Source organism: Anguilla rostrata, chromosome 16 (assembly GCF_018555375.3).
Source record: "Anguilla rostrata isolate EN2019 chromosome 16, ASM1855537v3, whole genome shotgun sequence".
NCBI lineage: Eukaryota > Metazoa > Chordata > Actinopteri > Anguilliformes > Anguillidae > Anguilla > Anguilla rostrata.
The window spans coordinates 13039820-13062767 of NC_057948.1; the positions used below are offsets into that span (position 1 = coordinate 13039820).

A 22948-nucleotide genomic window follows, 5' to 3' on the forward strand; every position below is an offset into this window, starting at 1 on the left:
CCCTCCCCTCACACATCAACGGGCTTTTGTGTCCCCTCGCTGCTAAAACGCAGCTTATTTATGGGCGGCGAACACACACGTACGCGCACACAGACACACGCACAGACACACACAGACACACGCACAGACACACACACATGCACAAATACAAAACATAAACACACAAGCAAGTATGCACAAACAGAATCACACACAAATATATGTGTGCACATACGTACACACAACACACGCATATGCACACGTACAACAAATAAACACACAAGCAAGCAAGGACGCACATACAGAATCACACACAAATATGTGTGCACGCACACAACACACGCTTTTTGTGATGTTGTATGATTGTACTTCATACTGTCTTGTGTTTCTGTTTTTAATCTGAGCTGCACTAAGGCAACTTCCAATCAACTCTGTGTTGACATGGCAATAAAAGGGTTGAACTTGAACAAAAGGGATCCTGCACAGGTTCCTAACCCCAGATCAGAGGTCCGGTCCTACGGGCCCCTGCATGCCTGCGCCTCACCTCCTCCAGCACTGATCCCAGGTCAGCCTTGTCCCTGGGGCCGGCCCTCTCCCGGTCCAGCCACAGCAGCAGCTCGGGCTTCCTGTACGGCTTCAGGGCCAGCAGGTGCAGGAGGCGGTCCCTCAGGGGCCTCTGGGCCACCGTGCCAGGAGCCCCGCCCCTCCGGTTGCTGGGGGAGTGCCGGTGGAGGCCGTCCGTCGTCGGGGGTGGGGCCGGCTTCTTAGGGATCTTGACGTATTTACCTGTAAGCAGACGGGATCGACTCGTCACCTTCATCGGCTCATTACTTTAAAAGCAACAAAACGTGCCGTGTCATTCGTGATCTGTTTTGCCACCGCTATTTTCAGTGTGTACTCTGAGGCTGTCACTACTCATAGCTCATAAATGACTTACAGACGCTAATCAATCATTTACGCTACTGAGAATGAGTTGGCTAGATTTGTGAGAGGTGCGCAATGCCAGACATTGCAATACACACTGATGTTTTAAATAATGCATTAATCAATGTTTAATTAATAGGAATGGTTTTGTAGTTTGACAAGGTAAATGTCAGTCTAGTTTGTGAATGGCAGAATTGTATCCCACCACCAAACAAGAGGTCCTGAAACAGGAGTGACATGTTCTGTGTGTCTATTGGCCCATTTTGTGACAGTGTCAAAGAGGAGTAAATACCCAGCCCAGCCCGGGATACAGTATAAACCGGTGTGACGATGGGACTGAACCTAAAACATGAGTAGGGATCTGGTTTTATCTCATCCCCCCCAACTGGCTCCTTAACAAGAGAGAAAAAATCTGAGGCCCGTTACTGGGTAATAGACTGTGTGTTTGTTTTGGCTTTCACCAAATACATTTGTTCTGGGCCCGATTGATGCTAGTGTCGGAGACTGCTGGAGGCGAAAGCCTCCTGGAAGGAGATGATGTGAGAGCCGGAGCACTGGACATCAAAATGAACTACGCCTCGGTTTCCGGAACTTTCTGAATGTTGAAAACGAAGCGGTGAGCTGGCTCGGGTTACGGACGACACGGCAGAAGTGGAGAGCCTTAGCTACCGCTCTCTGACCCAGACAAACCGGCGCGTTCATTAATCACATGCCACACACTGTGGGATTCACCTTCAACATTACACATTATTCTACATAATTCAACTGCCTAACAGTCACGTGTAGCTAGATTGAGTACATAGTTTATATTCATACATGATAAACCTTTAAAGAGGCTGAGGTTATGTGGTGTCCTCTCTGGGACACGAACCCATGACCTTCTGGTTACAATCCCAGCACTAGAACCGTTGCCGGAAGGCATGTTTCAATCTGAAACCGCACACATTCTCAGAACAAGAAAGAGGCTTCAACGCCCAGTCAATGACCGTGCAAATCCACAAGCACACCGCGTGGCCCCTGAGCACACCACGTGGCCCCTGAGCACACTGCGTGGCCCCTGAGCACAGTGCGTGCCAGGATCAGAGATGAAGAAACAGAGCATTAACGCAAAACCGTCTCCATGGCCGCGCACTGGCCTGGGCTCGGCTGAAAACCAGGTCTGTTTTTGTTTTCTGTTTCTTTTTTTTTTTTATAGCAAGCGCAAGCCTGCATTAAATTACTGCTATTACATTTTGTCTAAATTTCACGGGCGAATGTTTACCCCCCTGTAAAAATATAAGGCGGTATTTATAGACATGTTGGGGACCGGCCTGCTATTACCACACCGCAAAAACACAGCCTGGCGCCTTGAGGGTTTCCAGCGTTCAGCAGAGCATCAAAACCCCACGGGCCCAAACCTCTCTCACGTAAACATTACATTCACATCCAGGCACTTCAGCAGACGCTACCATCCGGAGCCACTTGCACAGGTTACTGCCACTTCGCATGCACGGTGTTTACATAGCGGAATATTTACTGAAGTCATTGGGGTTAAGCGCTGAACGGCACATCGGCTGTGCCTCCCCTGGGAATTGAACCCGCAGACACTGCATCGAGCCCAGAAACCTAACCGCGGTGCTACGCTGTTGAGCTGTCACGTGAAGCGCTGAGGACTTTGACCTCGAGATCCTTCTCAAGGTCCTTCCTCGTTCTAAGAGGAGACGTCGGTGGACAGGACCGTCTGCGCCACGCGTTTCCACGGCGCTGTGCCGTAGCCTATAACTGGCACGCCGCAGCGGAGCGTGGCATGCTAGCTGCATCACCCTGGCCAGGCCCACCAAGAGTCAGACCATCCAGCCGACTTCTACAGGGGCTTTTACAACGGCATTCACCAGTTACCAGATGAATGGGTCTTTTACCTACAGCAGACCCAGGGCTGCGCAGCAAGTAGCCCATCCATTAACACGAGGTGAAAACCGAATCCGATAGGCCCGTATGGCATCACTTGACCCAAAGGTTCTTCATGCCAGAGCGACTGTTTGGGAGGGGCCCGGAGTAAAAACGCATTATGTCTGCGGAATGAAAAACTAATTGAATCTGAAGATCAGTAATTAAAATCACAGGCTAAGCTTGTCCTCCCTGCGTGATCCTTGTTAGAGCATGAGTTCTGACAGCCCCAATCACAGTAATGGAGCTCAGGTACTGGCACGGGAGAGGGGGGGGCTCCCAAACCCTCCGTATCTGACCAATCACAGGGCGGCTTTCATACTGTGCCTGGGTACAACTGGTCCTGAATTCAATTTAATTAGAGGCGTTAATACCATAAAAACTCACACCAACAAAACCAAAGTAAAAAAACAACAGGTTCTTATGTGGCCTAGATGAAAACAAGCAAAGTTCAAAAGGCAGGGGGGTAGGGAAGTTTTTTTTATTGCAAGTGATCTGCAAAAGGGGAGGAGTCCTGGGCCAAACTGGTTATCTTCTGTCACATAAATAGAGCCTGTCTGAATCATCAGACTCCGAGAAAGAAAGAGGGGAGAAAACTGGAGGAACAGAGGGTGAGAGAATGAGAGGGTGAATGAAAGAAAGATGCAGACAGAGGATAAGAGAATGAGAGCGAAATAGACAGCAGAGTGGAGTGAGAGGAAGAAGGTGAAAGAGAGAGGGAAATGGTGCAAGAAAGGGAGAGGGTGAAATGGAGAGAGGGTAGAAGACAGAGGGGAAGGGTGAGAGAGAGAAAGAGGGAGAAGGTAAGAGAGAAAGAGGGGGTGAATGAGAAGGCAAGGTGTAGCCGTACTGGGATAGGTGGACCCCGGCTTGATCTCGATGGCGGTTCGGCTCCAGATGTCCTTCTCCACCTGGGACATGCGCTCGCGGGTCATCTGGTACGAGTCGTCGGTGGCGCACACCGTGATCTTGTCCTGGATGCTTCCCTGGCACTCCAGCTGCTCCCTGTTCTCCCTGCGCAGGAAACAGGAAGTCAGGCCAAACCCAGGACCAATCAGGAGCTCAAAGACACAGCCGCTGGGGGCTCCAAGACACAGTCACTGGGGGCTCAAAGACACACTGTTTGTGGCCTCAAAGTAACAAAAATGTATATTCAAAAAACTCAACAGCAACATCTTATTCCAAATACAACGCCACGGTTACTCACGAAAAACCACAACAGCTGCTATCAGTAACAGCTACTCCCTGTCTGAAAGTGCAGTCTTCAGTCTGCAATGAGTCTTAATGACAGCATTTATAAACATATTCATCATTACTTTTTTAAACAACAGGCAGGGAACCCTGGGGCACTGTCTGAGCAGAGATCAGCATCATAATCCCAAACTCCTGGTGCTGTTAACGAATAGGATTATCACCTGCGAACTCAGAACCTGACAGACAACATACCAACGACTTTGTTTTTTTGTTTTTTTTAAATGGATAGTGCCAAAGTTTAGCTGCTAAACCTTATCTTTCCCTGTGGCTTATCCCCCCTGCCCCCCTCAACAAGTCAAGCACACATGCCCTTAAACAGAGCCGTGCAGTGTGTCCTTAGACTCCCTCCTGAGTGAAAGCATGAGGGATCGGAACAGACGGCGCATTGTGATGTCACAAGGTTTCCCAGCCATTCCGCAGTGGTGGATTGGCCCCGCTCTGACCTCTGTGCCCTCACCTCTGTCACTGAGCATGAGCACAAGGCTTGTGATGTCACAGGAGAGCAAAGGGCAGCGGAGTGACTCTTCCCTCACTGACCCCACCACGGAGCAGTGCCTGTAATCTCCTGCCTAGGGGGACCCATATAAAAGCGCACTTAAGGGCGGGGCCAGACCCGAAACCATGACAACCCATAAGTGGCCAAGCAACAACACCGGGCGCGTTTACCCTACAGGTGGTGAAAAGATAGATTATTGGTTCTAAGAGGGATGGCGAACAGGGACAGCAGAACACGGCATGACTGACACAATGACCAAACGCCAAATTCAATTTTAAAAATTAGTCATTTTTTAATTACTTACTTTTTTATTCAATTAAATTTTATTTAAATGGTATTCGGTTTTCGACAAAACACAAACACAAGTACACTTTGTGCATATGCACGTGTGTGTGTGTACAAAGGCTCTGTTCACTCTAGTGAAGAAGCATATGTACAATCACACGTCCTCTTCAGTTATCTGCACATGACAGCACACACGAGGACAGTACAAAGAGACCCGAAGGAGAGTGACACGAACCCAGGGATCAGTTCAATCTAACCGCAACCACACTTTATCTCTCACCAAACCCAGTTTATTACCACATTACACGTCAGAGGCCACATTCCAGTATTAATGTAGCAGTAAAAATGTACACAAAATAACAACACATTAATTTACAAGAACAACATGAATTAAAAACAAATATAGAACCGTCATTTATAACTTCTGACATTTCGCTGGCAGCAGAACTGATGAAACAGCTGATTTCAGGACAGTAAAGTCTTATCTCTGGACTGCATGTTCACGTCAGCAGACAGTGAAAACAAACATCTGGCAGGACTCGACACCACAGTACTGCCACATTCGTCCTGCAGTAAGAAAGGACCAATGAACCTCAGCCACACCGGGTTAAATACATTGGTCATATATATATGGAGTGACTGAGTGGGTGATCCCACTGATATGAAATCACAGTTCCTGCAAAGTAAACGATGAGCCGCACGCCAGCGTTTGAGTAATGAGGCGTTTAAGGAATTTAAGAATTTACTGACTTAATATAAATGGACTTAGGCCGAGTTACTCCTGGCTCATGAAAGAAATCGACTGTGAAACACACAAGTGAACACGTGTAGGGACATTTCCCCTCCACGTCTCTCTCTCTCTCTCTCATCAGCAAATAAACAGCCTCTCGGAGCTGCGTGCCGATTGGCTCCCGCACGGAGACAGGAAGTCCCCCCGCGGCCTCGCCGCTCTCTGACACAATGGAGGCGCCTCATTCTCACCCCCTGGCTGCCGGGCGACCCCGTGACCTCTGAGCCCCGCGGCCGCGTCACGTGCCCTGTCACCCCTGTCACCACCTTCACAAGAGTGAGCGCCGAACAGGGAGGGAGCGTGTGTACATGAGCGGGGGGGGGGGGTGGGGAGAGGGGGGAGAGACAGAGCAAGAGAGAGAGAGAGGGGGGGAGAGACAGAGCAAGAGAGAGAGAGCGTGGGGGAGAGAGAGAGGGAGAGGAGAGAGAGAGAGATGGGGGAATAAGAGAAGGGGGAGAAAGAGAGAGACGGAGAGAGAGACAGAGCAAGAAAGAGGGGGGGAGAGAGGGACAAAGAGAGTGATAGGAAGAGAGAGCAAGGGAGTGAGAGAGCAAGACAGAGAGAGAGAGAGCCACAGAGACAGAGAGATGTAAATAGCAGATTTGCACTCACCCAGACACATACTGGTGTATGCAGTCGAAGCTGGCCTGGGGCTTGTCTTTGCTGTCACTGGAAAGGTAGAAGGAGAAGACGCGCAGGGCTCCATGGGGATCCGAGGAGGGGGCGGGGATCTTGATGTACTGTGAGAAAGGGGGGGGGGAGGGGCAAAAGAACACATACTGAGCATGTGCAGGAAGGTCATGCAAGTGAGACTCTATATCGGATTAGATTCAAATCCATCACATTCCCCGTACATATCCGGAACATTCTTCTGTCACAGCGTTTACTGGGTTAGAGTTCGTCACCCCGCACGGGGACAATACATGTGACTAACTGCGTCTGCTCGTAATTACAGCAACTCGCACGTTCTGTTAGCTTTTTACAGTGCTGTGGTTTTCACTGAAATACACCCCTAACTCCCAAAAACCCCATAGGAGGACATAGATATATATATATATTTCATCAGCAGTTTCATATCAAATCATCATGCACTCGACTCGACAGTTCTGATCCAAAAAGGAGATATTCCAGAATCGTACCAAATTCATCTTTGGGCTGATTTCAATTTCATGAATTTCCCAGGGAAGATTTGAGGGCAGTTTTCAAGCCTGGAGCTCAAACATGGAGCACGAGGCTACAGCGCTTTCACTCACAAACATGGCACTGATCTAGGGGGGTCCGGCCCCTCCCCTGGTTGGTTGAGCAACAACCCCCGAATGATGTTCCTTGCAGAGTGACTGTGTTCATTAGCTGTCTTTTCAGTAGCGTTACTGGTTGTTCTCAAAATGCACTTAAGCTGTGGACATTATGTGCTCCGTGTGTCTGTGCCAGAACAGACTGCGCTTCACACACACACACACACACACAGAAACCCACCGACACAGAAACACACACATACACAAAGATAAACATGCATGTACACGCACAAACACACGTATGGACAAACACAGAACCGACTGCTTTCACGGTCAGACAACACTGATGCAATCTGGCATTCTGCAGTGACCTGGCCTTTTACACAGCTGTGCTTCTTTTGTTAGGTCAGCATGAGTGAGACGGTTGGTTTGGAGTGGGTTTAAAGACTGTGTGTCTGTGTGTGTGTGTGTGTGCGTGTGCGTGTGCGTGTGCGTGTGCGTGTGCGTGTGTGTGTGTGTGTGTGTGTGTGCGCGTGAGTGTGTGTGTGTCTCTCCACCTCTCCCACAATCGGGAGCGTGTCTTCCCCATACTGCTCATCAGCTACAGGACCTTAAGTAACCCCCCAGTGTACACAAGACTACAGTACACAAGAGTACACCTACAGTACACACCAGAGCACTAGAGAGCAGGAGGAAACAGCACATGCACGCACGCACATTCACACACGCATGCATGCACACACGTACACGCACACATGCACACACACACACACAAAATAAATACCATCTTAGAAACACGAACACACTTGAGTACAAAATCCTTGAATTCACACAGTACCCCTTTCTCTCAACAGCTCAGGAAAGAGACTGAAGAAAGACCAATACACCTAGAAGAACAAAAAAGGGCAGAGGGAAGGAGGGAGAGAAACAGGCAGATGGACAGGGGAGGAGAGGAGCGACAGACTCAGACAGAGGAGTGATAGCCAGGCCGGGAAGGAGAAATCAGGGCCGCTCCGTGCCCGGAGGAAACAGGTAGTCAAAATCACCATGGCAACCACAGAGACAGGAGTAAACATAGAGCGCAGCGCAAACAGACTCTTTATTGGCTCTGCATTGGACAGCAGTCCCCAAAAACAAAAACCTGTGAAGTTTCCGTGGTGAGCAAAGAGCAGAGAGGACGAACTGGGCCAGACCAACAGCTACTGAAATCCTCTGGACTCCTACAGGACCGACAGACACAAAAACTGCGAGGCAAAACAGAAGGAAATAAAGACCTCCGAGAAGGAGCAAAGCCAAAACAACACAAATGGTTGCTGAAATACGCGTACTAAAAAAATAATTAAGAAAGAATAAAAAAAGACTTCAGCGGACGCACCCTTAATGCCCCCTTTTTAACACGCTCTGAAAATGGCTTTGTGAGAGCGGGCGGGGAACCGCAAAAACATTCCGAGAAGATGAAAAGACACCTGTTTGCACTCAGAGCCGTGTGGGAGAGGAGCCCCGGGGCTCTCCCACACCGGGCCGAGGCGCGAGCTCGCAGCGCGGCGCGTACAAGGCGCTTTCCGCTACGCCGCCGAGAACTCGCACAGACAGGGGGCCGAGCCCCACGCCCAGCCGCGGGCGAAACGCCGCAGAGCCGACGGTCTAAACCAAAAACCACCCGGAGGGACACGGGCTCCACACAAGCAGTTGGGCCAGTTTGGGCACTCCATCTCGTCTAGAACTGGGGTTCGGTCACATGGAACCCAAACCCATTTTGAGTCGGTCAATTCAAGAAAATGAACTTAAATTCAATTTGCGTATCGGAAAAATACCCATAACTTCCCAATTAAAGTACGGAATTGCAATTATTTGCCAGAATTTACTGAGTTGAGGCAGGATTAAGAACAACTGTGGGAAAGCTGGGTTTTGCTCCGGCTGATGTGGAAGTCAGCTGGGGTAATGGGGGACGCATGTTAATGCGCTTCCTTGCTAACGGTGTTTGACTTACAGATGGGCAGCCCACCGCTTCCTGGATTCGGCGTCCGCTCGGTGAACCCAGGCCGGAGGCAGACATGAAGGCTCCGGCACCCGTCTACCCACCCGTGACATGTGACTACGCACGCATTTCCCCCCCAGATCGCAAATAGAGGAACACGCCACACGCACGCTTTGCTCAGATCATGGCAGGCAACAGGCCTCCGTGCGGCCTTCCTGTACCTGAATGACTCAGGTACAGAAGAAGGAAGGTCACGCTGTCCCTGCATGCAATCTATCTGTTTATCTTACAGATACACTCAGCCAGAATGACTCATACGACTGTGAGAGGGAAGGAAGGAGATGCATGTACACGCACATACCAGCATGCACGCATGCACACACACACACACACGCACGCACGCACACACACACACACACACACACACACAAGCACAAACACACACAAGCCTCCTTCAGTGAATGTAGGCCTGTGTGTGTGTGACCACGCAAATGTGTGACTGTCATAAGCTCTCTACTGCATTGTAAACAGATACACAGCCAAAGGAGGGGGGAGCTTTGGGGTTTGAACATGTAATGCTGGAGGTACACATAAAATATGTGGAAGTTCACTGCAAAAAACCAGAGAATTTCCCACCCACCCCCAAGCCCTGAAATGAGCTCCTGGCTACATCACTGCTTGCAAGTGACAGAACATTTCACACAACCTTACACTTCTTTATGTTTTCAACCGAACGGGGCTGTAATGACAGTGAAAAGCTCATAAAGGATGAGAGAAACATTCCTCATTATCCCTTCAGTCTGAACAACTGCGCAACACAGTCACAAGAACTCAAACAAACAGCAAAAAAATGTAGGGATTCCCCCCCCCCCCAAAAAACGCACTTGTAAATCATGTTCACAGTTTACCGTGCTGCCAAAACACATTGCGTTTCAATTTCATTTTGAGCCTTTTGTTTCTTGGCTTTTTAAATAACGCTGCGCTTACAGGAAGAGAAACTATTTACAGCCAGTTTATTTATTTTACTGATGCCAGCCCGAAGGAGTGTTTACACTGGAAGCTCGCAGCTGAATACATGAGCGTTCGGTGCAACCTGTTTCTATGACCTTTCTTCGATGGAATGAGACTTTACTCGGCATGGTCAATATAAAGTATAAACCGGAACAGAAATTCATAACAACCTTTTTTGTGGAAGGCTGGCAGCCTGTGCTGCCCGTTACCACTGTGCTGTGCCGGTAGGGAAAAACGCAGGCGGGAACACAGAGCTTTTGTTTCGCGGAAAAACCCGTCACACGGAGAGCAGGTGGCGCGGTCCTCCCTCCAGATGTCCGGCGCTCAGAGAAGCGCCTTATCAGCACATCTGCGCCGCCGCCGCGGTCTGGCGTGAAACCGCCAGGGTTTAGCTCACAGAGCCCAGGAGAGAGAGAGAGAGAGAGAGAGAGAGAGAGAGAGAGATAAACTCACAGCAGACCCCGCAGGGGTTTAGCTCACAGAGCCCAGGAGAGAGAGAGAGAGATAAACTCACAGGAGACTGCTGGGTTTAGTCACAGAGCGCAGGAGAGAGAGAGAGAGAGAGAGAGATAAACTCACAGGAGACTGCTGGGTATAGCTCACAGAGACCAGGAGAGAGAGAGAGAGAGAGAGAGAGAGAGATAAACTCACAGGCGACTGCTGGGTATAGCTCACAGAGACCAGGAGAGAGAGAGAGAGAGAGAGAGAGAGAGAGAGAGATAAACTCACAGGAGACTGCTGGGTATAGCTCACAGAGACCAGGAGAGAGAGAGAGAGAGAGAGAGAGATAAACTCACAGCAGACCCCGCAGGGGTTTAGCTCACAGAGCCCAGGAGAGAGAGAGAGAGAGAGAGATAAACTCACAGGAGACTGCTGGGTTTAGCTCACAGAGCCCAGGAGAGAGAGAGAGAGAGAGAGAGAGAGATAAACTCACAGGAGACTGCTGGGTTTAGCTCACAGAGACCAGGAGAGAGAGAGAGAGAGAGAGAGAGAGAGAGAGAGAGAAACTCACAGCAGACCCCGCAGGGGTTTAGCACACAGAGCCCAGGAGAGAGAGAGAGAGAGATAAACTCACAGCAGACCTCTGGGGTTTTGCATGCACGTCCCCCTAGTCCTGGGACTGCAGGAGTGACAGACACACACAGCTACAAGCACTGCCGTAACAGCAACTCCAGTCTCCAACACAAACTTAACAACACCGACATACATATGAGCTTGTTTCTGAGAATAAGCTAAGAGTGATTAGAGGAGTAGAGCGAGGAGATGGAGGAAGAAAAAAGGGAAGAGGAGAGAGAAGAAAGGGGAGAAATGTAGAAAGATAAAAACAGATAGGTGACAGAGTTTTGTTCTTTCCCAAAGGCCTCGTGGTGAAGCAGCTGAGTGCTCTGCTCATACAGAGGCTTGGGTCCTTTCTGCTCCTGGGTGACTGGAGTCACGTTCAGCCAGGGAAAAACCAGCCATGTGACACACAGAGAACACAACAGCACCAGATCCTCAGTGAGTCAGCACCACTGGCCTTTACACCCAGCCAGCTCATTCATGGATATGAGCTACACTGCTGACCAATAAACTGAGCTGGTTCATTCATGAATATAAGTACACTGCTGACCAATAAACTGAGCTGGTTCATTCATGAATATAAGCAACAACACTGACCAATAAACTGAGCTGATTCTTTCATGAATATAAGCACCAATAGCCTTTAAGGATCACAGGCCAGCCGGTAGAACAACGTCATCATTATCAATAAGAAAAAAGAGAGCAGAAAAATATACCGACATTAGATTTGAACAAGACAGCAAAAAACGGTTTCCGGTTAAAATGTCATAAACACGTTTAAAATGTCGCATTCAGTCACAGAGTTCCCTCAAAAACAAAGGAAGCCCGACTTTACAGGCACGAGCCCTCTCTGCCTTTTACAGCCTCTTTCGTCTCCGGTCGTACTGCACAGTGGGGCCTGGGTTTTGGGGCATAGCGCTTTTGTAAAGGAGCCGCAGAGGACGGCAGCGGCGGCGGCGGTGGGGGGCGGGGCCTTTGTCAGCGCCTCTGAATGATTGATTGGTGGGCTCGCGTTGGGGCAGACGCGTCTCCCGGGATCCCGCCGGCCGCGAACGCCCAGTCATGCAACGCAGCCGCGCGCCGAACCCCAGGCACGCAGTCGGTCACAGCTCCCCCCAAAACCCCGCCCCCCACAGCCGTCTACTCCCCAACCCCCCCCCCATCCCCCCACCCCCACAACCCCGCCCCCCCAGCCACACGCAGAATCCCAGGCACACAGTCAGACTCGGCTCCCCCCGAAACCCCGCCCCCCACAGCAGTCTACTCCCCACACCCCCCCTCCGCCCCCTACCCTGATTTAGAGCACGCAGCGCACACAACTCATCCGGGACGAACACAAAGGAGGAGGCGTCTGGGGGGGGCAGGGGGCGCGGGGGGGGTAGAGAGGGTACAGAGAGGCAGGCGGGCCGTGAGTAATGAAACATTAATGTGGCGCTTTCTGCCCCGCGACCGGGCCCTCCTGCTTTTGTGCGCGCCGATAGCGGCTCCTGCGCGTCGCTGTGAGCTGTTAGCCCCCCCCCCGCCCCCTCCCCCGCCCTACCCTACCCACAGCCCGGGGAGGGATACGGCCCCTCCGCCGCGTTTAAAGGCAACAAGTCGCCGAGGCGGAGCCCTCGGAGAACTGGGTCAGCCGCGCCGCGGCTGGAGGCCATTAGCGTCAGGGACGGCTCGACGCCGTGGCGACGTACAGAGGCAGACGGAACCCCGGGCCAAACAACCATGGCGGAATTGGCGGGCCACGTTAGATGATTTAGATGACAAACACACACACACAGACGCACACACACAGCGCCTGCCCCTCTCCGACCCCCTCCCCCCCACCTGATTTCCATACAACTTCTACACTGCCCCTCTCTGTACAAGGCAACCATGAGCCGTCATGGCCAGCATTACCAAGGCTATACCAGCCCAAGCAGGACCAACATGACCCAGGGTCACGAGCCGGAGAGCAGGCCAGGATATACTCAGGGTCTGGCCTGACACGCTAACCGGGCCCGTTCCGCCCAGAAGAGCGGAGCCAGCACAGGCCGCACACTGCAAGGCTAGGCTAGGCTAGGCTACGCTACGCTACCGTTCACCCGACGGTCCCACACAGTTTGTCGTCAGCGCTAACGTGACTCAGTCCGTTCTGCTGAATGAAAATTCAAACCGTTCAGGGAGAATGGAGTGAACTGTTTAACCGTGCGAGGGAGCGGAGCAGCCAGCTGCACCCTGCCCTCCTCCGTTCCTCCCGAGTCCCCCCCCCCCCTCCCCCGCCCTCCTTTCTTCACCGTGTACGGTCTTAAAGGTGGTCTCCGCTGTGTCCCGCTACCACCCACGTTCCAGGGCTTCAGATGCGAGAGCTCGCCCCTCCATGACCGCTGAGCACACGTGTTTACAAACTCACGACTCACGCTGGCCTCTGCGTTTCAGGAACAACCCCCCCTCACCCGAATCCCCCCCCCGGCCCCACGGCGTGTGTACACAGCCCCCCTCTTCCTGCCCCCTGCCCCCAGCAGCTGGGACACCCCGCGCTCTGCTGGGTCACATTGGGGGGGGGGGGGAGAGAGAGAGAGAGAGGGGGGTGGGGGGAAGATGCCCGCACTCGACCCCCCCCTTTCAGCTGAACGGCGTCTGAAGCCCTTTCACACGTGCACGACTCTCTCACGCTCCAGCAGGCCCGCCTCCCGCAGACCCAGCTGGGGGGGGGCGGGGGGGGGTCATCGTGCACGCTCGCAAAAGAGCGCGCACAATCGCTCGGCTCCCGCCTCCCCATGGAACTTGCGGAACACTGAGGGGTTTTTTTTTTTGGAAAAACGGACGAAACCGGAGCGGGTGGAAAAGGAGCGTGAAACCCGGCCTCGTTTCCCCCAACTCCTCCCCACGCGGCTAGCCACGAGCGCTACGCTAACCCGCCGCGGGAGTGACGTAACCGCGGTGAAAGCGCCTCTCGTCCGTATGAATAATTCACCCGACGCCGACTTCTGAAGGCTTCGCGTGTAAAATAAAAATAAAAACACATGAACCCGGAATCGCGCGCTCGTAATAGGACCTGACAGTCGCCGCTCTTTCACAGCTCTGTGAGCCTCGCATTAAGAGATGAACACAGGTTCATTATTGATGAGCAGACGCAGCTCTAATGCAGTTCTGTGAGCAGGCCTGTGCCAGGTTAGGACACCGGGGCTGTTTACTGGGTGACGGGAAGCGTCTGGCGGGTGGCTGGCCGGGCGTGCCGCTGCGTCGTCGCACGCGCTCGCAGACGCGCGGTCGGAGCCCGTGACAGCGCCACCCTTTCTTGGGTAGCCGCGGCGCAGCCGGCGCTTCGAGGAGAGAGAGAAAGTGTTCAGAAACCCCAGACTCACCGGCTCTGAGTCTGGAGCACGTCAGAAGCGTCCCTCCCCTCACGTTGCGTTTTCACGGGAGACTGGCGAGAAGCATCTCGTTGCCAAGGCGACCCAAAGGTTTTTTTTTTTTCCTTTTTTTGAGTCTCGTCTGAAACGCGCGCACTTCCCGAGCTGAGGAGACGCGCTTCTCTCAAGTGCTGTTTTTTAAAAACGGTGGAGACCTCGCAGCGTCGGGGGGAGAGGAGGCAAACAAAGTTGTTTTCTTTGGCAGAGCCACGTCGTTTCTACTGGCGAGCCGTTTTCTAGAACTGTCTACCATCATGTCTACCAGCTGAGAGCACTGGCTCAGAGAGCCCGTCTTCTGCCTTCATCTGCCTCGCAGATGAAAGGTACGGGTGACTGGGCTATAAAAATGTTATGGTGGGGGGACAGGCAAGGTGTGGCAACTGCATTTATACAGTGCATTTCAAGATCAAAGTTTTACAGTGAAGGATGCAAAATTTCTCCCAGAACAGGAACTAGGAACAGGGAAAAAAAAAAAAAAAAAAACAGGTCAACTTTTACGTCATTCCACACCTGGCACGCCCCTAATCCCAGCCCCTCCCCTCTTCCACCGGCCCGCAAGCAGGAAGTGAGTCACGGCGGGTCCTAATTTGGCGGAGGCGACAGGAAGCACTCTGGGTCCGCACGTCGGTGTTCCGTGAACAAACATTACCCGAGCCAGGAGAGAGACGGAGCTCCGCCCGACTTGGCAAGGCATGAGCAATCGCACGCGGAGACAGCTCTCTCTCTCAAACCCTTCGCCCCGCCGAACATCCACAGGGTGACAAAGAGTCAGGGGGGGAAGAACAGTGATTCAGAGGGCAACAGCGTGATGACCGCGCAGACCGTTCACGCCGAACGCGGTTTCCTTGCCTCCAAACGACCGCATGGGGCTAACGGTGCCGGCTAGGAGCTGCACACACAGCAGTGTGTTTTTACACATCGCATTTAGTCCAGATTTATTTTCCTGTAATGTAGGGCTGGGGTGGGAGGAGGGGGTGGGGGGGGACATGGAGGGTGGAGGGCTGGGGGCAGGGCTGAGTGGGTAGGTGGAGGCGGGGGTTGGGGGTGGGCGTGGGTTGGGAAAAGGAGGGTGGGGGTTGGGCCAGGAATCGGCGAGGGGGGCGGGCTGTAAAACGCAGACTAAAATCAGCCGCTCGCTCACGCCCCGAAGGCTAATCAGTCAACACATCGGGGTCACGGCGTCGAGAGCCCCTCTCCGCGCGGTGCGTCATGTGTGCCATATTCCGAGAGACAGCCGCGGCCGCGCAGGCCAGCCCGGCGAGCCGGCCTTAGGCTCCGCCCCCCCGAGGGGCGAACCGCCGTTTTCACACAGGGCCGTCAGACGGGACCGTCCCGCACACGCGGGGGTTGTGAGCGCGCTCCGAAGCCTCTTCCTGAGGCGGGAGAGGCTTCCTTTTTCCTTTCTCGTGTCGTTAGCATAATCATTGAAGCCGCGGGGTTTCACTGACGCGCTCGCACACGGGCCAGACGCTGCTCGACACGAGCTCTCTACCAGCGTTTCCACAGCGACACAGGCCCGTATCCCTGCATGGAGACGGTTCATCATCTGAGCCTGAAAACGTCAGACACACACAGACACTCACACACACACACACACACAGTATACACACAGAACACACACACGAAGACGTACACATGCATGCACTCACATACACACACACAGACATACACATGCATATACACACACACACACACACATTTGCACACTCGCACACAGAGATGCACATTCACAAACAGACGCACACGTAACAGCAATCTCCAGGGCTGTTTGTACAGCCCAGATTCCCCATTAAAGGTGGCTCACATTGTGTTCCTTCAGCACGTTCAGAAAACAGATTTTGTGAAACGATTTTCGACCCATTCTCGATTCTTTTCCATTCTCCCGCCTGGAGACCAACAGAAACACAAGAACAGGCTCAGTGTTCCCCAGCCCCTCAAACGCTTCACTTATTTCAGCGCACCTGCTTATTAACAACAGCATGATGCTCCACAAGCTGCTCTTTTCAATCAGTAAGTTCTGGACAAAACCAGGTGTGGGACAACCATAAACAGCGGCACCACTGAGACACAGGGAACGGACCAAAGAGGCAAGCCCAGATGCCGGGAGCCTTTTTCAGGTGCAGCGCTTCTCCAAAAGAGAGCCGCTGATCGTCTAATTCCGAAGTAAAATTCTCAGTTCAAAGCTCGGCCTTCATTGGGTATCACTCAAACCTCGACAGCGCTCGCAGTCAAAGAGGCTCCGGAAAGTTCCGCGGCATCGGCTGGCTGTCTCTCTCCCGGCAGAGACCCTGAAATTCCAGAAATTTACGACAACAAACATTTCGCCTCCTGACTCGCAGGGGCAGCCTTACTACAGTAAGGCACATGCACAGACACACACACACACACACACACACAGGTATTCCACTGAAGCTCATTGGAAGTTGAAGCTCATTGGCTCATTAGCAGTTGAAGCAGATTGGCAGTTGAAGCTCATTGGCAGTTGAAGCAGATGGGCAGTTGAAGCTCACTGGCTCATTGGCAGTTGAAGCAGACCGGCAGTTGAAGCTTATTGGCTCATTGGCAGCTAAAGCAGATGTGCAGTTGAAGCTCACTGGCTCATTGGCAGTTGAAGCAGCAGGAGCATGGTCTCCCGGGTATAGTACAACACTGTAGCCTGACTAGCCAGTCAATCTCCTGCCTCCTGCCCCAGTGGGCATCTCAGTGCCCAAATCAGCCCAGCCGACACATCTGGAGTCACGCGTGTTCTTTTCGGTCACCCCTCCTCCCCCCATGTTCCAAAGAACGCATTCTGATTGCATTTGGCATTCCACTCACTGTTATTCTAATACCCGGTGATAAACACGAACCAGCAAACGCTCCGTTGCAAACTGATTGCAGGGGAAGGAACTTCTGAAACAACAAGTAGCTAATAATAAACGACGCATAAAATAATACAATAATAACGCCTTCGAAGCCGTTGCACAAGCGCCACAGAGTTTTATTTTTGGTCGACGCCACCGGCCCGTCTGAGAGAGCGGCGGCGAAGCGCCGTCCGTCCCCTCTGATCTGCTTTCATTGTCCACCGTTTCTAGGAGACAAACAGGAAGTTGGTGCTTGTGATCCGCGTCCATCGAACAACAACAGCTTCCCCCCGCTGGACCACGCCTCTGCGACTGAGCCCTCCCTCCTTTACCAGCGGCAGTGCTGTAGGGATGCTGGACTTTCCAACTGAGGGGGCTGCGGGTTCAAATCCCAGTTCACGGCCTTCTGCTGTTCCATTAGACTTTCATGTAACCTGATTTGCTTCATAAAAACATTCCAGTTGTATAAATGAAGAGCAGGTAAGAAGAGGAGCAAGAAATGTCCACTCTACTGCCATGACACACTACACACTTAGGACTACACGGAACCATAAGAGCTATTCACCCTGAACAACACATTGCATCCTACACGAGAGGACTGACTTCCTGGTTAGCCAAACCAAACAGGACCGCGTTACCTTAGAACAGGATCAAGACTAGTCTACCACAGAACAGAAATCACCAAAAACTAGAAAACCGATTGCTGAATCAAGAAAAACTACGAAAACCATGAACCGATTATGACGGGAATTAATGTTCTTCCCAGTCAGGCTGAAGTAACTTAGGATAAAGACAGGGGAAAAGCAGACTGTGTTAAATTAGGAAACGGGTTAAGGAGCTCCAGAGTCCTGAGATGACTGCTGCGGCTGCACTGCGCAGTGTGCCAGTGTCTCGATGGGCCGGGGGCCAATGTAAATAGACACGAGGAACCGGGATGTTAAACTCGCACTGTTTGAGCCCCGCCAGAGACTTTAACTCTTTAACAAGTGAGATCACAAATCTGTCAATAGAATGTCCTTCACTGAACTTTTTAATGCTGATTTAACCATCACTGCTGGTTACTGAAATAAACAGAGTTCTAGAACACTGACTTTTCAAAAACTTTTTGGTTTTGTTTTGGTGTTTTGGGGTTGCCAAAGGCGTTTTTTTTTTTTTTTTTTTTTTTTTTTTAGCAAAAAGTAAATGATAAAAACAAAAGTATATCAAAACAAACATAGCAGGAATTGTGCAGGAGAGGTAAGAAACCCCAAAGGGCTTATAGTAAAAACCTTCCCTCTAGGATTTACAATTTATCCTAATACTATGGATATAATAGTTTCACTCGCTTATTTCTATTTCCCCCGGTGCTTTCTAACACATAGTTTCTCCCTTGTTTTCCCTCATTGTGCTGCAGTGGCCGGGTCATTGTGGATTGACGACTGAACTGATAATGCTGATAGAAAACAGGATCCAGGGAAAGTTTTCCGTTGGCCAACCTTATAAAGACTTATCATTATGCTTATTAGTGTTTGCCTCAGGGGCTGAGTCTCAAACACTCCTCAAACTATCGCCCCCATAGTAAAGGAAGTGGCATCAAGCTTTCTGATCAGACGTGGGTTTAGATGAGAGCCATGAACGCACTGTAACGCTGTAGCGGTGACGGGACAGGCCCTGCGGCCTCTTCAACTCGGCGCCATTTACGGTTTCTGAAGTCCGGATGGAATGTAGGAGGAGCTGTTCTCAGGCCCGGTTCTTCCTCCTCGTCCTCTTCCTCATTCCCTCGGGCCCAACGGTGGCTCAGGGACAGCGGGACTAGGCAGGCAGGGCACTCTGAGCGGGGCATCAGCTAAGCCAGAACAAAAAATGGCAGCAGAAAACCCCACAGGCGAAAACATCTCGGAGTCCCCCTCGACCGGCACCGCACGCTGGCCCGCAGCCAGGAGAGGGTTTATGGGAATTTCCTCAGCTCGTTACCCTGCCCTGCAGGGGCAGCCGGGAGGGGGGTGCGGTGGGGGTGACTGTGACATGCACATTCAGCCGCGGGACAAGCGCAGGGTGATTTTGAGGAGACGCTTATGGGAAAGTCCAGCCCTAAACCCATCCCCTTCGTCCAAAACCCCCACCAATCCCAGCAGGGACATTCACCGTATTTACAGCCAAAGGAAATGACCTCCAGTTCATCATTTCTTTAACCGTTTTATCAACCAGCGTTTCTCTTTCTTCTTTGTTGAGAATAAAATCGAATGCACCTCATCCCTCCTCAGAAATCCAATTGACCCCTTTCCCCGGTTTAGATAACAGTGAGTTATGCGAGAGGCAATCTGTGCTCTGATTGGATGTCGCACAAAGCGATCTGCGTGGGGATAGGCTGAGGCCTGCTCCGAGCGACGAGCCACCGAAGAGCCGTGACGGCGCCACGCGTGGCAGGAGGCAGCGCCGGGGGCGGACCCTGAATCGTGGGCAGAGCACTTTTTTCCGCGATGCGGGGCTCTGAGGAGGGACGGCTGGCTGATTTTCGACTCGCCCGGAGGATGGGGGGGGGGGGGAAGGGGACTCTACGTTTGGTCATGCGTGTTCCTGTCTGTCACGTCCGAAGCTGCTGCCCCCCCCCCCCCGGCGGGAATGTCTTAATCGGATTCCTCTCGCAGCTCCAGCACCCTCATTAAGACCGGGTCGCCCCCTTCCCTCCCCCGCCCGCCAGTCAGCCCCAGCGCCTCATGAATACACTTTGAATATGTGATGAACCGCTCAAAGGGCTGAATCGTACATTCGCTGTGTACCGCTAAAAGCGGATGTATGTCCACCTCACGCTCTGAGTTTAAGACTTATTTTCACACCTACCTCTGGTTCCCAGCCAGGATTTGCATCACTGTACATAAGTTCAAGGAGCACATTACATTTATTTATTCATTTGGCAGACGCTTTTATCCAAAGTGACATGCAATAAGCGCATACCAAAGGTCACTGGAACAGCTCCAGGACACAGGTTGGCTAAGATACAGTTCTCATTATGCATTAGTTATCCACAGCCGTGAACATCAGATCTACATCACGCAGTAAGCATAGGCTAAGTCACCAATGGGGTAATTTAGCAGTGCACTGCTCCTAGCCTAGCACTAATGGCCTTTTTCATTGGTTACCAGAGGCAGGGCAACAAACCGACGACCACGAGAGGCAGCCATTAGGAGGAGACAATAGAGACTTTACGTCTTTGTGCCGAGCAACTAACTAGATCTGTCCTTCTGATCTCGTTTCCTGTCATTTGCATGATTAATATGCACGTCCGTTTAAATAACAACCTTCTAATAGGAGCCCGTTCCCTTTCTCTATCTGCCAACGCAATCTACTGAGGCAGAGATGACATTAAAAAGAACCATTAGGGTGTTGAGTCTCTACAAAGTCCACACGGCCAAAGTAAGCCTCCCGCATCAGGCATAATTAAGAGGAAATTGAAATGTGCGGCTGATGGGCGACTCCTGACAGAAGCTGACTGAACTTGTTAATCATGAAAGGCCAGTTTGGGGCCGCCGTCTCTTTAAAGGGAAATTCTAAAGCTTCACTGTCTACGGCTGGCTGCCGCTGAAGCAGCCGAGTCTGAGCAAGGAGGGGGTTTGCACACGCACAGATATTTACATATGCATGCATGCACACACGCACGTATGCACACACATGTACGCAAACACACACACATATGCGCACATATACACATATGCACGCAAGCACACACACACGTATGTACACACACAAGTATGCACACTCACACACATATCCACACACATACGCAAACACACATGTATGCGCACACATATGCGCACACACACACACATGCACATACACATATGCATGCACGCACATGCACACACACACAAGTATGCACACTCACACACATACCCACACACGTGTGCACAAACACACATGTATGCACACACACACACACACACGTATGCACACTCACACACATATCCACACACGTACACACACACACAGAGGCAAACACGCGTTCACACACACACACACACATACAGACACAGCCTCCACTGACCAATTCCGAGCGTGCCCCAGTTACCCGTGGCCCATCTCCCAAAGTGCTGTTTGCCACAATTCACTGATTGACACTTTCGCGCTGCAAACGAAGCCCTGAAAAGACTCAGCTCGTCTGCTTTGTGATGAATAACCCCCTTCTGTTCTGAAGAGCAGCTCACGGGGTTCAGGCAGCATCCTCTAACACACACCCTGCACCCCAACATCAGTTTCTGATGCACTAAAACTTCCCAACATTATTACATGTTTCGTGTTAGTGTGTGTATGAGTGTAAGTGTGTGTGTGTGTGTGTGTGTGTGTGTACAGACAAACACAAAATAACATATACATATACACACATATAGAGAAAAATCAATGTGTATTTACAATTGTCAGCACCTCAACATTAAAGCCTATTCACAGGTTTGAAAAAAAAAACGAAACCATGCCCATCAGGCAAAAACTAAATTGCGGCATGTTTTGGCCGCGACTTCCTGCAACATATATAAATATTGACATTCGCACTCATGCATAAATCAGGATGTGGTTCAATGGAGCGGTAGCCTGCGCTCACAAAGACATCCTTTACAATACTCTACAGCCATCTCTGATGCAAGAAAACCACCTCCAGCCAAAATAAAATTCATTTTTCAGAATATTCCCCAAGTTGCAGGCTAGGCCTATAGGAGGCTTTGCTTGAATGCAGCTGTCATTCTCTGATGAATGGATGGTTCGCAATTTCATGAAAAAAATGCACAGAAAGAAGCATGAAAATAAGCTGCCTGTGCACGGGAGCAGACGTCTGACGGCATGACTCCACGAGAAGGACTAATTAAAGCACTCCATTAAGGGAAGCGTTCTGAGAGGGCGAGCGCCATCGGATTGTGTCTTACCCCTTGGTTGCCCTGGAAGCAAATGGCTGGCTGATTCGGTAAGGTGCCCTGGGGGAAGAGAGGAGAAATGGTTAGCATTCAATATCGCAGGAAACGGATTCTTATGACCACTAAACGCCCCCTCCCCTACACGCGGCCTGTGACCAGACTGAACTGAACTCCGCGTTTTCATTGTGCCGGACTCAAACTGTAAAAAAAAATAAAAAAATAAAAATAAAATAAAAAAACCGCATCAGCAGCGATGGCATTCCCAGAATGAACTGATAAAAAGAAGAAAATATCTTCATATTGCTCATGACCTATAGCAGAAATGCGTCCGCACGCGTGTTAATTCGCGCGGTCTGAGGAAGCCGTGTCGTGGCTATCTCGAGGATAAGCAGCTAGCAGCGACCGCGGCCGGGGCATGCTAGTAAACGCGGGTCCCTGGATGCAGGGTTCGTCCCCCCTAATCCGTGGCGGAATGCGTCTGATGAATCAATCAGGACTTCAAAAGGCTCGTCTAAGTCAATCAGCGGGATTCAACACAGGGAGGGAGGGAGGGGGGGGAGAGAGAGAGAGAGAGAGAGGGAGAGACAGAAAGGGGGAGAGATTATGGCGCATATAGGACAACATGTGCTCTGTGCTTAATGGGAATCTGTGACACTGTACGTGAGAGTGGTGTTTCCATGGCACAAAGAGAATTGCCTGTTTTTTTACTTATTAAAATCCACACACTGATTTAGAATACTGTTTGAATATTATTTTCAGAACAAATATGCGTGCCCTGTGAGTGGCGTTTTGATGAATGAGAGGAAAGGGAGAAGGAGAGAAAGGGAGATAGAAAAACGAAAAAGATAAAAGAATATAAATGTCAAACCCCTAATGCTTGCACTAGGCATTTATCTCCA

General features: G+C 51.3%; 1 protein-coding gene across 1 annotated transcript in view; it reads right to left on the minus strand.

Moving 5' to 3' along the window:
* Positions 1–22948, minus strand: part of LOC135242587 (RNA polymerase II elongation factor ELL2) — a 38404-nt gene that overhangs the window by 12087 nt on the left and 3369 nt on the right. The window contains exons 2-5 of the mRNA XM_064313728.1: positions 22062–22109; positions 6267–6394; positions 3680–3843; positions 524–765 (exon numbers count right to left, since the gene is read on the minus strand). Of these exons, the coding sequence (XP_064169798.1) occupies positions 524–765; positions 3680–3843; positions 6267–6394; positions 22062–22109 (582 nt within the window). The remainder of the gene's footprint in view (positions 1–523; positions 766–3679; positions 3844–6266; positions 6395–22061; positions 22110–22948) is intronic.